Source organism: Talpa europaea (genome assembly GCF_964194135.1).
Source record: "Talpa europaea genome assembly, chromosome: 4".
Taxonomy (NCBI): Eukaryota; Metazoa; Chordata; class Mammalia; order Eulipotyphla; family Talpidae; genus Talpa; species Talpa europaea.
In genome coordinates this window covers 142,792,899-142,809,437 of record NC_140070.1, presented here as the reverse complement: position 1 = coordinate 142,809,437, position 16,539 = coordinate 142,792,899, and the positions used below count along the sequence as shown (strand labels likewise).

At 52.3% G+C, this 16,539-nt stretch overlaps 1 protein-coding gene across 2 annotated transcripts in view; it reads left to right on the top strand.

The window, feature by feature from the left end:
• Positions 1-16,539, top strand: part of HLCS (holocarboxylase synthetase) — a gene marked incomplete at both ends in the record, with an annotated part of 133,744 nt that overhangs the window by 23,666 nt on the left and 93,539 nt on the right. For both annotated transcript variants that reach the window (XM_084232279.1, XM_084232278.1), the window contains one exon: positions 1,182-1,364. In XM_084232279.1, the coding sequence (XP_084088405.1) occupies positions 1,182-1,364 (183 nt within the window). The remainder of the gene's footprint in view (positions 1-1,181; positions 1,365-16,539) is intronic.

The window sequence follows — 16,539 nt, the reverse complement described above, 5'->3', positions numbered from 1 at the left end:
ACCTATTTTCTGGGGTGCAGCCCTCTGGGCTTGGAGGGTGTACGCAGCACCTGGGGCCTTCCCATATTTGCCAGCAGCACCTCCCACTCCTGTCGTGACAGGAGACATTCCAGTTTAGCCAAAAAGTCTTTTTATTTCATTTTTTAAAGTTTGATTTATTAATTAAAAATTTTTGAGTGGAAGCAACAGTGGTTTAGAACACTGTGCGGGTTTCAGTGCTATTGCTGGACACCTGTGCGCACTGCATTAGGATCCCAGCAGAGTCTGCCTCCTGCCATCACCTGCTCTTGACCCCTTCACCCGACTCTCCCTTCCCCTCTGGTGACGCCAGTCTCTTGTCTGTGTTTGCTTTGCTTTACTTCTTCATATTCACCTATGAGTGAAGTCATATGACGTTTTTCTTTCTCCATTCTGACTTCTCCCAAAAAGACTAGATTTCGGAAGAAGCCAAGATGTAGCAACGAGCCCGTGACTGTGCAACAGTGTCACAGCCAGAGGAGGAGGCCCGGGTATCACCCTTCTGTCCTGGGAACTGAGGTGCTGGGCCAGAGCTGGCCTCTCTCCCCACCCTACCCAGAGCTGTTTGGGGGACAGACTTGCCGCTGTGGCTCCACGGGTGATGCGGGCAGCCCTGGGCTGCCCGGGTTGCCGAGTCTTGCTGGACAGGCTCTGGCCCAGCTTTCACCCATCGCGCCATCTGCACAGTCTGTTCCGCTTGGTTCCACTTGGATGGGAATCGAGAGATTTCTTGTTGCTCAAAGCCTGTACCTTTTGTTCTCCTCTGGCATGGGGTGGGGAGTCTGCATGATGGACACCTGCAGCTCACCCTGGAAAAGCAAGACAGTCTAAAGCAGGTGCCCTCAGGGGCCTCTCTGGGCGCCCTGTGGGTGCTCGTGTCCAGTTATGTCTGATTTCAGACTAGGAGCCAGAGTGTTCCTTCGTGCCAAGGCCCAGGCTTGGCAGCGGGGGGTGGGGGTGGTGGTGGTGGTGGTTCTAGCACCAGGGGGCGAAGAATTCCAGTACTTTCCTTTGCATCTTCTTATTGCTTGTCATTACTTTTGAAATGCTCAGGTTCAGGGTTTATATATTGCTGGTAATTAGAAGGGTCCATGGTCAAACTTCCAGAAAGGCCGATGGCACATGCTCTGTCTCGGCGTGCCACAGGTCCGTCTCCTCCTCAGGTGCACTTGGAGCTCCCGCCTGGCACTTCCCTCGTGCACACACAGGAAGACTTTGACCTGCTCAAAGCCAGCAATGCCAGGCGCTACGAAGTCCTCGAGGAGATCCTGACGGCCCTCGGCGTGAGCTGTGACGTCGGACACCTTCCTGCCTTAACACCGCTGCACCTGCTGTGTGCCGCACAGGTGAGTGTGGGGAGAGGCCCTGGGAAGCCCCCCTTCCTTGCTGGGACCCTTGCCTCAGTCCTTCCCCTCCTGAGGGCTTGGTTTGGATTTCTAGTTTCATTTTATGTATCTGCTTTGGAGACCAGCCTGGCCTGGAAGCCTTGGAAAGGCTGACTTTCGTGGTGTTTGTAAGGGGAGAAGCCTTGGGGCCTCCCAAGGAGTCTGAATGTTTTGGCTCTCCTTTTTAGGGGTGAAAGGGTCCCTGTTTTTGGTGTCAGGATTGTCCTGACGGGGAGCTCTCGCGTGCTTCTTGCATGCAGATGCCCGCCATCTTGTGGCACAGGAGGCTCTGGACTCCAGTCAGACCTTCTAGCTTTGTCCCCTAGACGCATATGTGGTCAGGAATGCACTCAGGAGGGCTCCTGGGTCTTTGCTTTTGATGCCGTGGGCCACCTGCTTTGAGCAGCTCCTGCCCTTCCCCGTGCCCCAAATGCTGTTGGCTTGTTGTCGATTGTGGCAAATCATCATGAGGGTCTGTTTCTGTCTGTCCTAGTAGGGGAATGTGTGTGTTTAGTGACTGTGGGGTTTCAGCAAATGCCTAACAGTTCAGGTGATGCTAAGTACTAAACATACCTGCTTTCCCTTGAGAAGAACAAACCATGCCTCCCCCGCCCCCCAGCATTCCTGCAAGAGGAGGAGTCCTCCCTGGGTCATACTGTGCTCCCGAGGTAGCCAGAGGGAGAGCTTGGAACTGTGGCTGAGATGTGCTCCTTTGGAGAAGACAAATGCGCGTTTAGCATCAGGCTACCTCGCAGGGTTGTTGGAGGACTAGATGAAATAATACACCTGCAATTGTGTTCTTTAAGTGCTGTTGCTGCTACTACTACTGTTTTTGTATTGTTGGACTTATGATGTATTAATTTTATAGTCTATTCATTTATATAATTTATTAATCTATATTTAATATTCCATTAATAGTATACTACATTAATCTATGTGTAATATTCAGTTGTATTTATACATGTTATAAATAACTTACTGTTTAATATGTAGTCAGGTTTTGTCATAATGTGGTGATAGATAACAAATATAGTTAACATATAAGTACATGATCCATGTTGTCACATAATATATATTTTTTGTATTATATTAAATTTATACATTTTGATAAACTATTATACATTATATTATATTACTGAATAAGGTACAAGTGTATAACATGCCTAAGAAGTGCCTGGTGTCTAAAGCCTACAGGTCATGCTTTTTGCTTAAAATATTAATAATACAGCAATGGCTGATGCTTTTCATTCGAGAACCGTTCTTAAATTTCATTCTCGCCACACAGCTTTGGGCCAGTTTGCACTGAGGTCCTTCTGGGAATTAGTGGCGCAGCTTTGGTTGGCACCTTGCTCTTGGCAACTCGAAGCTCCGCATCATTTATGTCTGTTTCACATGTTTAGTTAATAGGAGAAAAAACTTCACTTTCGTCTTGTGACTTATTGAAAAGCTCTTCCTGAGAACCCACCTGTAGCCTCCCACCTTGGGGGGCTGGGCAGAGCATGAGCTGCAGCCCCCACCCCACCCCCAGCGGTGTTGTCACTCGCTCTACAGAGCAGAGAGCACAGGGTGGGGGGGGTCATTACTCCCCGGGGGGGTGCGACTCCCCCTTGTTCGTTGTGCGACTCTTGAGGGCTCGTGGGTGAGGAGGTGGCAGCCTGCTCCGAGGCCCAGGAGCTAGACAGGCCCGGGGCCTTGCTCCCTCCCTTGCCCTCAGGTCTGACCGGCTGCTGCTGGGTCTCTGGGGCTGTCGCCCAGGGAGGAAGAAGTGGCCCCGGCCACTCTCCTGTGGACTGAGTTTTGGCCTTTCCCATGTCGTCTGTACCACGGGCATGACCATGGGTGTGCGGTCAGCAGGACTGTGCGGTGTGTGCTGGCATGAACAGCCCCAGATACAGCAGGTGCTTCTAGTGTCTCCTTCCGGCTGGGGGTAGTGGTGGGTAGTGGTGATTCCCCTGTTGATGGTCACCCCCACTCACACCATGGCTCTGAGGTGCTTGAATGGGGTTAAAGCCAACGTTTGTTCTGCGTACACGTTCGTCTCTCCGTGGACTCTAGGCCTCCCGAGTGCCTTACCTGACAGCTTTGCAAGTCAGTGTCGCGAGTGTCTGCTTCTCGCTTTGAGTCCTTCCTTGGGTCTGGCTCACCTTGGGTGGCCCCACCTGGGCCCTTGTCCTCCCCACAGCTCCCCGCTGCGTTTCTTCTGCTCTGGGCGCCCAAGGTGCTGGTGGGTGTTGTCTTTTCTGGTGTCATAGAAGACTTGGAAGCTGCTGCGGGAGGAAATGGGAGGAACCAGGGTTCCGGATCGGTCCCCTGGAGCCACATTCTCCAAGGGAGCAGGTGTAGGCAGCTTTGCCCTCGGTGCTGGTCTCTGGATGCAGCTGGCGACTCCCGCTCGCCCCGGTGGAGCCGTCCTAGCACCTGCTCTGGTGCTGGGACCTCAGGTTGGCGGGAGAGTTGGGTTGCCCTTTCTATTTGCTTTTCTTTCCCCATGGCCTTTTTTTTTTTTTTTTTTTTTTTTTTTGGTGGGACCCTCGCCGGTGACCGGGGAACAAACCGGCGCTGCACAGGCTGTGGGCAGCCTCGCAGCCCAGCGCTCAACTGCTGCTCCACCAGGGGAAGCCCCCCATGGCCTTCTTAATAGATCTCAGTGCCCCATGGAATCAAGTGCCCTGGGCGGGGTCTTGCCACTCTGGTCTCTGTGGGACCCAGCCTACCCCAGGCTCATCCCTCCCTCCTGGGGTCCTGCCTGTGCCCCTGCTCCCCGCGAGGCCGTGTTCGTGGGGTCCCGGATCTCACCACACGGTGTCGCTGCTGAGCCAGGCTGCCTGGACCAGCCCGCCAGGGTGAAGTTGTTCTTCAGAGACGGTTTTTTCCCTCCCTCACCTCCACGGGCTGTGTTTTGCGGCCTCCCATCATCCTGGCGGGGCTTTCCTTTGGGCCGGTGGAAATTCTTTCAGTGTCTCGGTGGCTGATATTGGTCTTTCATTCAACACAGGCTGTGAATGAGGCGCCCCCAGGGTGGGAAGGGAGAGAGCACCCCATTACCCTGAGCTGCAACCCCCCCCAGCGGTGCTGTCACTCGCTCTGCAGAGCAGAGAGCACAGGGCACAGGGCGGGCGGAGGCACCACGCGCCTCCAGGTCCCTAAGAGTTGGGACAGAACAGCCCCTATTCCAAGAAGAAGCACAGCCCAGCTGACGTCCCGCGCCCGCATGTCCCAGGGACGCATGTGGACACGGTTGCACTGAGCCCCACGGGTTGGCGTGTCCCCATAAGATGCAGCCACCGTGACTTCGGGGTGTCAGCAGGGACACCTCCTGGGGGGGGGCGGGAGTGTGTGTGAGCAACACCAATTTGATCAGCACCCCGCTTCTTCCCTTCCGGAATTGAAGGCCTCTTGAGAAACTCTTCTTCTTTCCATTTCCCTGGGCTGTTTCCATGTTTCCTCTGCCAGAGAGGCCGCAGGGAGGGGAGGGCTGAGGAGCCTGCAGGGGGGGTGTGGAGAGGACAGGGGCTGATGCGCACTGGCCTGACTGGGAACCCAGAGCAGAGCTGTGTGGAGCCTGGCCCCCTCCACCCCTGCAGAGCTGATGCCTTTGGTCCCCTCCAGTCCAGTGGGAGGGTGGGGGGAGGGGAGGGGGGAGTCAAGGGGAAGGAGGCCTGTGAGGGAGAAGGAAGGGGGGAGACTGTGTTCAGCCTTCAGGGGTGGGCAGCGGCTGTTGCTGGGGAAGGCACAGGGCTGAGGTTCTTGGGGTGCCCAGGGGGCTGGGGCTGTGGAGAGGACCAGAGGGGCGGGAGTGGCCCAGCCAGACCTGTGGGTGCTTTGCCTTGGGAGCAGGATGTGACGGACCCAGAAGTGACACTGGGCTTGGTGTTGAGGCAACTGGGTCTCTGCGTGTGTGCATGTGTGCATGCGTGTGTGCGTGTGTGAGTGTGGTCTTGGTAGTGTGGGAGCGTTGGATGGAGTATGTACTTAAAAACAACAGCTGGTATGAAAATTTCATTTTGCTTCAATCCCAAATTAGTTGCTGTGAGGCTTTTCCTCTCCCTCCACCCCACCCCACCCCACCCCAAAACAGGTGTCGCTGGGAAGGATAGTTTTGATATTTGTAAACGGGTCGAAAACTCGTCTGGGCCCCTCCACCCAGGGAGTGACTTTGATTTTTTGATGTCGGTTGCTTTTTGAAGAGACTTGGGCTAAATCATACCACATGCTCCTTACTCCCCCCTTCTCTGACTGGCCCCCGCGTTTCACAGACATCGAGGGCCTGCTGAGTCTGAGGCCTTGCTGTGGAAGTTTCTGGAACATGAGAAGGGCTTTCTCATCTTCACAGCATGCTTTGCACATAACGGGGTGTCTCCTTGGGATTCTTGGGCCCTCGGGGGTCTCCACAGCTCTGACAGGTAGGGGTGCAGGGAGGCTCCCCCTACCCCGGCAGGCTGGGGGTGCACCGCCAGGCCTTTCCTGAGCGAATGAGAACTCACCACCGGAAAAGGGATCTTTGCTTTTTGGTTCCCAGCCCTCCCTTCCCTCCACCTTTAATCCCAGTTCTGAATCTTGGATGTACGGCAAGAGGGAAACTTCTGGTCTTCCTCTAAAATACAGCTTAAAAAAATAATTTTCAGAGAAGCCAAATCAGAGAGAAGCGCGGCGTCCAGGTGCACGGGGAACGGCTCTGACATGTGGCTGACGCGCGCGGCGAGGCTACCTCTAATCCGAGCAGCTGGCAGATTAAAGCAAACCTTTCAAGCCTTTATGGGGCTGCGTGTTTTCCAGGGTCTTTCATATCCCTCGTTCTCTCCTTTCTTCCTGCGCCTTCACCTGAACTGCGCGTATTTTGTTTAACTGACTTCCTGTTATCAAACGTAATACCTGTGGCAGAGGCAAGGGGATGAGTTTCGACGTGAAATGCAAAAGACACAGTGGAATGTTTCCTTAGTTCCCTTTATTTTATTCTTGGGGGCCGGGGGCCTTTGCAGCTACTGGGATTTGAATCTTGTTTCCACGGGAATGTTTCCAAATGACCCTTCCCAGCTGGTGCTTCTGGGCGGTCAGGGCGCGGGCTGACCGTGTGCTCCAGGGGAACAGTGCGAGGTCGTCTCCACTTCGGCCATCTCCTCCGTGGCTCCTCCTGCTGTCTGGGGGAGGTGAGGTCTCCTGCCACAGGGCACAGCTTCCTGGTTCCTTGTGGGGCGTGCACCCCATCTAGGAAGGGTGGCTGTTTCCTCAAGACTATATCTCTGGCCGACGCACTCGCAGGTTTTGTGGGAGGGAAACAGGCTCCTTTGGAGTAAAATATCCTCCAAGCCCAAGTGCTCTGTCTTCCGCACCCACCGTGTCCTAATAGCTGCCATGTGTGAGGGCATGGCCTGGCCCGGCCTCCGGAGCGGGTGAAGCTGTCTCCAGAGTCGGTCTGAAAGCAGATTTTGGGCTGTCATGCCTGCATCCCACGGGCTCGGGAATGTGCCCACAGGGGACTGCCTGGAGGGCACCCCAAGGGCAGTAGTCGGGGGTACAGCAAGGCCACCCATAACAGGAAAACCCCAGCGCCCCCTGCCCTGCTGACTCAGGAATATCGGGGTGTGGGCCCCAAAAGCATGCGATAAGTGCTGGACTGGAGTTTTCAGGGATGTGAAGTCAAGTCGGGAAGCACATTTCGCTTCCTGATAGGCTCAGAATCTGAGAATGTTGCCCCACGAGTTGCCCCGTCCTGGAACAATGTTGATAGTGTTTCAGAGCTGGCGGGCGACTTGTGCTTGGAAGGGTGCTTGGTCTTCCCTTTCCCGGCCTGGGCAGGAGGGCAGAGACTGGGGGCCCGGGGCTGAGCCTATGGCGCGCTGGGTCCGTCCAGGCGAGGATTTCTTTGGTGTCCAGCTTGGCAGCAGGGAAACAGCCAACCATCTGTCCACCAGTCTCTGTCTTTTGGAGATAAGAAGAGGGAGCTGACGACCCCCCCACTGCGCCTGGGGGCTGCTGTGCTGGGTTTGGTCCCACTCCCTTCCAGGTGCTGGATGTTTCTAGAACACTTCTGTGTTACCCGTCTGCTTGTGTTGTGAGTAGTTTTCTTTCTGACAGTGTTTTCAGGCTTCCATTTAATCATTATCAGTGGAAGAAATACTGGACTTTTAGACAACAGTTTTGGCTCTTGTTCATCTTGGAAGATACGATTCTTGATAAAAATATTCTCGAGGGGCCTCCCTGGTGGTGCAAGGGGTTAAGACGCAACCTGTCTGCAGCCACTGCAGCACAAGTTCGAGCCCCAGCTGGCCAGGGAGCAACCCACATGGCACAGCAGACCTCTCCTGACTCTCCCGCTGCTCCCCTCAGCAGTGTACTTCTGTTCCCCACTCTGTCTCTGGTGAATTCTCTCACCGTCCCACACATCTGGCCTGTACCCCAGCTCTTATATGCAAAATTCTCAAACTCAAACCAAATTTGATCAGTTGAGAAACATGGGTTAAAGTGCAAACAATTTAGTCCTTTAAAAGTAGATTTTTGGGGGGTTGTATAAATTATTTGTTTTAATTGCTGTTTTGCATCTTTGCCACTGGGATTATATGAATTATATATTATAGGGTATATATGTTATTGTAGACATACAACATTTGTGTGTATGTATAATTTCTACATGTTGAAATTCATATATATGTATTTTTAAACCAAAACTTCAAGAATACGCTGTATGATTGCTGAAAGACTTCCTTTGTAGGGAGGCCTTTTTTCCATTTGCCTTTGAGGATGAGGGGTTTAGGTTATAATTTCTAGAGTTTTGCTGCATAGGAAATGTGCCTTCCCCTTTGCTTCGTGGCGATTTACAACAATTTCGCTGGTTGGGTGTATGTTTCTTCTGTGACTGTCAGCTGTGGGGAGGTAGGAATGATAGGCAAGGCAAAAGGTTGCCTTAACATCTTGCCCGAGTTTGAAATTCAGACTCTAAGTCGGGTCTCCCTGAAATTCAGACTAAATCGGCTGACGGCCACATTACCAGGTGCTGGAGGGCCTGGTGGTGTGGACATGTGGCTAGCCCCTCTGTCAGTGTCACGCACCAGAAGCCTTAAACCTACTTGTCTCCTGTAGACAAAAGGCAAGCTGGGAAATTTAAAAGAAAAAGCAAATATTCTTCTAAAAAAAAAAAAACTTATAAAGGTTTGCTTTTCTAATGCCATAGGAAAGTCTTCGACAAGTTGTTTTCTTGTCTTTGAGCAAAAATGAATCCTATGTATAAGAGTTATTTTAGAGAGTAATTGAGTGATAGCTCCCTTAATCCCCATTTCCATTTTTAATAATAAATAGGAAAATCTGTCTTTCAAACAAAAATGTCAAGTGGTGGTGGTGGTGGGGACCCGGACGCCTCTGCCTTTTGACAGTTTGGACAGTTGCTTTCTATGGGAAACTTTGGCATGCTTGATAATTTAAGTTCTTCATTTTTAGCCACAGAATGCTTTAAGAGTTGAAGCTCTGTAATTTTGAAGATTCTTCTCTTTGTGTGTGTTTTCTTCCCTGGTGAGGAGGACGGGTTGGACAAATGAGTGAATGCCAGGAAGAGGACACAATGCCTGTTCTGGAACGGTAGACCAGATGACCTTTCACACCTTGCCAGGATGCTGCAGGATTTATGCTGCTCCCAGCAAAGCAATTAGATGCAGATAGTTTTTTTTTTTTGTAAACTTTTAAAGCAGTTCCTTTGGATGCATTCCTTTATAAGAATCTGTAATTATCACCATCTTCATATTTATATGAAACCATTTGAGATCATTGATCGGTACCTTTTCACAGTTAATTTAAACACAATGAAAAAATGTTTTGTTTTTGGCTTTATTTAATTCAGACTCATACAAATTAATTCTACTGTTAGTGTAAGAATGAGCAGTGCAAACTGTAGCAGCCTCATTTTTACAAACAACTTTTTTTTTCCTCTCAAAGCTTGTAAGCTAAATCAGCTGTTGAATAAACACGGCCCCGGTATTGATGACAGTTGGGTCTTCTTGCCGGCTCGTGTGCTATAATGCGACAAATTGCCATGTTTGCTTCCTATCCTACTTGCTTCTGGCTTGGTGAGCAGAGGCAGTGGGGACACACCGGTGTCCTCCAGTGTCCCACTCAGAACAGTGATTCTGCTGACACTGCTCATCAGAAATAGTCAAATGGGACCGTGCGACCTGTCCTTACAGAGAATGAATGAATTTGCATTGGTAGGTTCACACTGTTCCTGTATTTAAGAAACATTTTCTTTCTTCACAGTAACTATTTTTTTTTTTTTATAGAGGCATGCTTTATTTATTTGTTTGCTGGTTTGTTTGTTTTGTTTATACATGCACTGGGTACAGTCAGAAGTGCGGGAGGGAGGGCGAGAGAATTCACCAGAGCCAGAGCGGGGAGCAGAGCAGGCAGAAGGACCGAAGGACACTGCTGAGGGGAGCAGCGGGCGGCAGGAGAGGTCTGCGCGCCATGTGGGACCCTCCTCCGGTGGCCGGGGAGCAGCCGGGGATCGAACCGGCGTCGCAGAGGCCGCGGGCAGCTTCGCAACCCAGCACTCAACCGCTGCGCCACCGGGGAGGCCCCTCTTCACAGTAACTGTTGAGCTGTACACTCAATAAGAGAAAATGTGCCTTGAAAATTTCCAGTGTATAAAAGTCACCAGAATGCTAGAATGAACCTGGGCTCATCCATCTGCCGCAGTTTCCCATTCTGCCCATCTTCCTTCCCCTGTCTCCTTCTCCTATGCGGTTTTTTTTTTTTTTTTTTAGAGGCATGTTTTTCATTTATTTATTTGTTTGTTTGTTTTGTTTATACATGCACTGGGTACAGTCAGAAGCGCGGGAGGGTGAGAGAATTCGCCAGAGGCAGAGCGGGGAGCAGAGCAGGCAGAAGGACCGAAGTACACTGCTGAGGGGAGCAGCGGGCGGCAGGAGAGGTCTGCGCGCCATGTGGGACCCTCCTCTGGTGGCTGGGGAGCAGGCGGGGATCGAACCGGCGCTGCAGAGGCTGGAGGCAGCTTCGCAACCCAGCGCTCAACCGCTGCGCCACCGGGGAGGCCCCTCCTATGCGGTTTTGATGAAGACAGCACTCAGCTCTCTCACCTGTAAATGTTTTAGTTCATCTGCGGAAGGCAAAACCGAGTCCCATACCTAAAATAAAACAATTCGCATCTACACCTCATGCCCAGTCAGCATTCCGGTTTTTAACTAGACATGTTTAAAGACTGGCTGTGACAGCCATGCGCTGTGCATGAGCCCAGGGCTTATGAAACAAATGCCAGAAAGAAGCAACTAGTAATATTTAGATAAAAGCCACTGTGGGTTTAAGTCATAGCACTATGAAGCTATCCGCAGCCACTGCAGCATGAGTTTGATCCTGGCTAGAGGGGTGACCCACATGGCGCAGCAGACCTCTCCTGTCACGCCCGCTGCTCCCCTCAGCAGTGTATTTCAGTGGATCTGCCTGTTCTGCTCCCCACTCTGTCTCTGGTGAATCCTCTCACCCCCCACACCTCTGGCCTGTGTCCCAGTTCTTGTATGAATAAATAAATCTTTTTTTAAAAAAAAAGCTACTGTGACTTTTCAGGAGGAGATTTAAAAGACTGTTTCTGGGCCTCTTTAGAATGTGGTGTTTCGGCCAATGATGTTAATTTGTTCTGAAAACAGCAGCAAATAACCGTTTGTCACAACATGCAGAACAGCCCCTCACGCTGAAATCCAGGAGTTGTGGGGAGCTTGCCCCTCTTTTCTGCTCCCCAGCCCGCGTCTCTCTGCAGTGATGGTGCTGAGTTTGCTCCGTATGCTTTTGGTTCGGGTTGATGTTGGCCTCTGACCCAGCCACTTTCTTACAATAAACAGTTTGTTGATGAGAGCAGCTGCCCAAGATTGTTTCCAGATTGTTCTGCCGTGGGGAGGACCGAGCGCACCTTACAAGCTGCTTGCGTGGAGCGGTGGCCCTGGCTCTGAGGCCGCTGTCGGTCTCTAAGTGTCCTGCTCTTTATATCCAGAGCAGGGGTGCAGACCATGCCCCTCGAAACCCGGCCTCACTTACAACCACCACCATTTTATTCTATTCTCCATATGAACCATCACAGCATTTTCTAGAAGCTTCTGTTGCACCGAGCAATTCCTCCTATCACAGCCAGAACTGCCAGCATTTGGTGTGTGGAGATTATGTCCTGGGAGGTGCTGTGGAGGGAAGGAGGCAGAATGTGCTTTATTTTGTCTAGAAATCCACACTCCTTGAATGTTTAAAGGTTTGCTACACAATTTTTAGGAAGGAGATAACTTTCAAACTAAGGCATCTCTCTGCCTGGCAGTCTTTCCTTGCCTTTTTAAAATAAAGTCTCATTTTTTACCTACTTTTAAAAGAAAAGATGCCACTTTTTAGAAATTTTAGTGCAGGCAGCAGCAGCCTAAGCACTTTATGTGCCGACGCACCTCCGTGGGGGTGTCTGCTCTGTTCAGGCTAGGCCAGACGGACTCCAGACGCCACTGGCCAGGCTGGGGCTGCTGTCAGGCTGGTGGGCTGAGCTCACCTCCTGGAAGCAAGTCCACTTTCTGTGGCCTGTACATTATGTTTAAGCTACTACGCCGGGTTTCAAACCGGGTCTCACAAGCCTCCAGGCCTCTGATAGTGACGTGTTTCCCCCTACCCCCTCGCCAGTCATGACGTGGAATCTGGCCCTGGAGCTAGGCCTCGGATACGCCTGTGTGCTTCTACTTCAGTACCGTACATCGTCAGGGACACACAATGGCGTGGAGACCCGAAGCTTCACGCAGCCCTGGGTGTGCATGGGGGAGGCTGGCCCCTTCTGGGTGGTTCAGGATCTGGCCTTGGAGGGTGCAAGCCTGGTCCTCAAAGGGGGGCAGGCGGCATAGGGATCGCTCTGAGCCCACCAAGATGTAAAAGGTTAAAATGTGTTCTTGATGGTGGTTTTGATTTTTGACTTTTTTTTTTTAAAAAAACAACGTCCGGTCTTTGAAGATTCCAGAATGAACAGCTGAACAAGAACACACAGTGACTGTCGAGCTGGCAGGGGCCTGAGACAGCGTTCTGGAGCCAATCCTTTCATTTCTCCCCAACTTTTTATGAAAAGGAATTAAATCCTGTGAAAGGGCTGGAAAGAAGGGGACACAGACCCCATGTGGCCCTCACCTGGGGTCGCCCTGCTGAGTACTTGGCCACGTTTTCCTGATAAAGTGGGTTTTGGGAAAGATGCTTATGAAATTCACACCTTTAAGTAAAACAAAGTCCAGAACCAAGCGTGAGGTCTTTACAGAGTGGGGCGCGGGAGCAGGTTTTGTTGCTAAGAGGGAGGGGCCCGTTTCCACTTGGCCCCAGGCTTGTTTCTTTATTTGAAATAAAACCAATAGCATACTGGTTTTAATGGTTCTGGGTGGTTGTTTGTCACCTTCCTGGGTTGTGGGGTGACCCATCTCTCCACCAAGCCAGTACGTATAAAATGTTATTTTGAAAGTCCCGGAGGATAGAAGTAAACCATCTTAGAGCAACGTGCTGTGAGGGCACTGAGTTGGCCTTTTATGTCCAACAAAGGGATGAATTCCACCCCGATCGGGGAAAATCCCGATGACCACGTCGTTGGTATAGGGTTTACCGATTTATATTATATTTATATTTATTCCATTTTATAGCCCAAGTGCTGTGACCAGGAACCTTAGATCTTTTTACTCCTTCACCTGAGATTTCTTTCCTTTTTTTTTTTTTTTTTTTTGATAAACTAAGTAATGTAGAAAAGCCATCACATTGTTTATATGAATATCCGTTGGCCCCGTTCAACTGTGACACAAGCATCTGAAGGCAGGGAGCACATGGTGTTGACCTTCGTACCCCTTCTCCAGTGTCGCCCACCGCAGGCATTCTGTGACCCATTTTGTTTGAACACTTGAAAAGTATTTGGCTCTTCCCACTGTCTTGTGAAACGCTTCCTAGCTTTCGTGTCTGGGGGCCCTGAGGGCCTCAGGGACAGGCCAGCAGTAAACAGCCCACCTAGCTTGACTGACTGCCCCGGCCAGCCTCGCCCGGTCACTCTTTGCTCAGGTACAACAGGAATTTCATGAACAGCCATGTGAAACAGTTTAAAATAGCTGCTGCTGTGCCTGAGGAGAACCAGCAAGATGGCATTTTGGGAGGAAGTTTTATCTGTTGCCAATGGGCTTTGCAGTGGAGACACTAAGCCACGTCCACACTCGTCAGCTGTAAACTAGTGGCCCTTCCTGAAATGCTGGCTTCATAGCCCTTCTCCATGCCAGGTGGGGGCCCTGGGACTCTGAGTTTTTCAGTGCGGCGACAGCCTCTTGCACGGATGAAGCTTTGCTGCCGAGTACGGATGAGAGGAGAGCGCTCTCCGTGTCTTCTGGAAGCCTCCTTAGACTCACCATGTCACTCTTCAGGCAGCATGTATATTTTGACACTGCAATCCTAGAGAGGAAGTTGCACCTTTCACTGAGGATTCAGCCTTTACGCCTAAACGTTGGCTCTGGACCCTGAGTCTTTGAATGTTAACAGGCTGGTCTACATTGCTCGTTTCAGAACTGAAGATGCCGACGGGGGCCAGGACAGGCAGGGCCTCTCAGCTGGTCGGCAGCAGGTGTGGCCCGGCTGTGCTGTGGCCCCCCGCCTCCACCCAAGGGGACAGGGCATCGAGGCCAGGCTGGCAGAGAACAGCCAATAGTCGGGGATGGGTGGGACCTGGCACCTGCTCAGAATCAGCCCCGTGCCTGGTGCTCAGGCCCTGCCACTCACCCAGCAGCCGGGATGCGGACGTTCACATGTACGTGTGTGCATATGTGTGTGCACATGAGCACTGGCACGTGTGGATTAGCATGCACATGCATGTGTGCATGCACGCAAACATTTTTATGTGCACCGTGCACACATGCATTATATTTGTGTGCATGCACATCAGTACGTGTGCATTGGGACATATCTGCATGTGTGCACACATACATGTGCTGGGTTTATACACGTGTTCACACATGCACATGCCTTGCCTATGTGTGCATTTGTGTGAAGCTGGGAGGTGGGGGGCTCCAGGCAGAGCTGCCCCTCAGGCATTCCCCCGGCACCCAGGCTCACAGGCGGAGCTCGCTTGCCTTTGCAGCCCAGGTCCCTGCTCTGTCAGGAGCCTGTTTGTGTTGGACGTGGACGAGTGGCGGGCGTTTTACACAGGCAGCTTAATGAAGGCCCGGGGGACCTCTGCGGATGTGGAGCCCAAGCCCGCGAGCCCTGTCAGTGGAGGCAGCGCCTCTCACTGCAGCCCCACTGCTTGCTCTGCCGCCGGGCCTCCCTCTGCTTTGGGGCTGGCCCTGGCTTTCTTTTGGTGCCCGCACTTGCAGAATAGATTTCACCTCTGAAACGAGCCCCTTTGGCTCAGCGGAGGTGTGATGCCTATAAAACCGGCCTTGTTAGAAATGACTTACTCATTACCTCGGTTTACTGTTCCACCCGAGCCTTTTGTGGTCTTCGCTAGTTGGCAGGTAACAAAAAATGCAGTAAAGCTGTGGCCTTTCAGAGCCTGGCCTGGGTGATACCTTTAGCTAATAAAAGGCTCGGAGTTTAACAGACATTTAGTGAGCGCCCACCGCGCCCGGGCACCGGGACCAGACACGACTGTGGGAGTCCTGCTGGAGGAGCTCTCTTCCTGGGGGTCAGATGACTGATGCAGCTGTCGGAAACCCCCAGGTTGCGGGGACCACGGCAGGTTTGGTGCGGCTCCTCTGAAGGGTCGGCGTATGTGGAAAGGGCTCCGGGCCTGGGGCTGGCCCATGCTGCGCCACAGGTCTGGGTGTGTGGGCAGCTGTGTCAGAATCTGGTCTGAGGGGCCTCCCCTGGTTGAGCGCTGGGCTGCGAAGCTGCCCGCAGCCACTGCAGCGCCGGTTCAAACCCTGGCCACTGGCGAGGGTCCCACATGGCGTGCAGACCTCTCCTGCTGCCCGCTGCTTCTCAGTGTATTTCGTCTGTCAGCCTGTTCTGTTCCCTGCTTTGGCTCTGGTGAATCCTCTCACCCTTCTGTGCTTCTGACTGTACCCAGTGCTTGTATAAATAAATAACTCTTTAAAAAAAAAAAAAAAAGAAACTAGTCTGAGCAGCTTCAGGCTTGCCCTTAGCAGATGTGGTGGCCACTGTCCAGCTTGCCCGGTCCCCCTGGCCGTAGTTGTTCTTGGCCACAAGGTTGTGCTGGCAGGAGGAAAGAGGGCCATGGATTTCCTCTCTGCCTTGTCCACTTGCTGCCACCAGGGCGGCTCTGTCCTTGGGGCCCCTCAGGCCCTCCCAGCTGCCCCACCACCCTGCAGTTCTTGACGGCCCTTTTGAATAGGCCAGATCTCAAACTGACGCGTGCTGAGCTGGACTGCACTGAAATGACCAGTGCTTTGTTTCTCTGTGAAAACACCCTTGGTTAGGCTGGTTTGGTAGACACAGTTAATGGGAGGCCTGAGCTTCAAATTTAAACCTCACTTAGGCCCCCTTCTGCCCTCTCCCCAGCCCACTGCTCCTCGCCCTTCACCTTCCCAGCCCCGCCTCATGCTCATCTGCTCTGTGGCCGTTCAGAGGTGCATAGTCTGCGGAGTTCCTATCTTTCTTCGGGATGCCTTTGGCATTTTGAATGACCATAAATAGGCATTTCCAGTGTAGCTTCGTTTGGGGTTGGTCCTCAGACTGTTGGAAGGAATTCAAGCACGGATTTGAGAGCCAGACAGATTTGGTGTGACCACTGCCTGTGGGCGGGGCCTCCGGATGCCTCCAGGCCCTGGTTCTTCCTTGGGTGGTGCTGATTGGGCCTGGCTGTGCTGGGGAGGCCTGGGGAGACCTGGGGAGGCCTGGGGGCTGCCTGGGGTCCTGGGTCCAAAGTGCCCAGCCCAGGGCTCCACGTGGAAGGCGGGGGAGCAGATTTCATACATGACATCGTCAAGGACCTAACAAAACTGAACTTCAAACCTGAACAGGAGATGCTGCCAGCCCCTCTTCGCCAGCCCAAGTGCAAAGTCACTTGGGAAAAGATTTATTCTGAAATGTCAACCTCAAGATTCCTCCCTGGGAAAAGTGCACAGTGAGGTGCCTTGAGTGCTGCCATGGCTGCCCCTCTGTTGCCTCAGTGTGTGTCCCCTCATGGACGGGGAGCAGTGCACTGATCTCT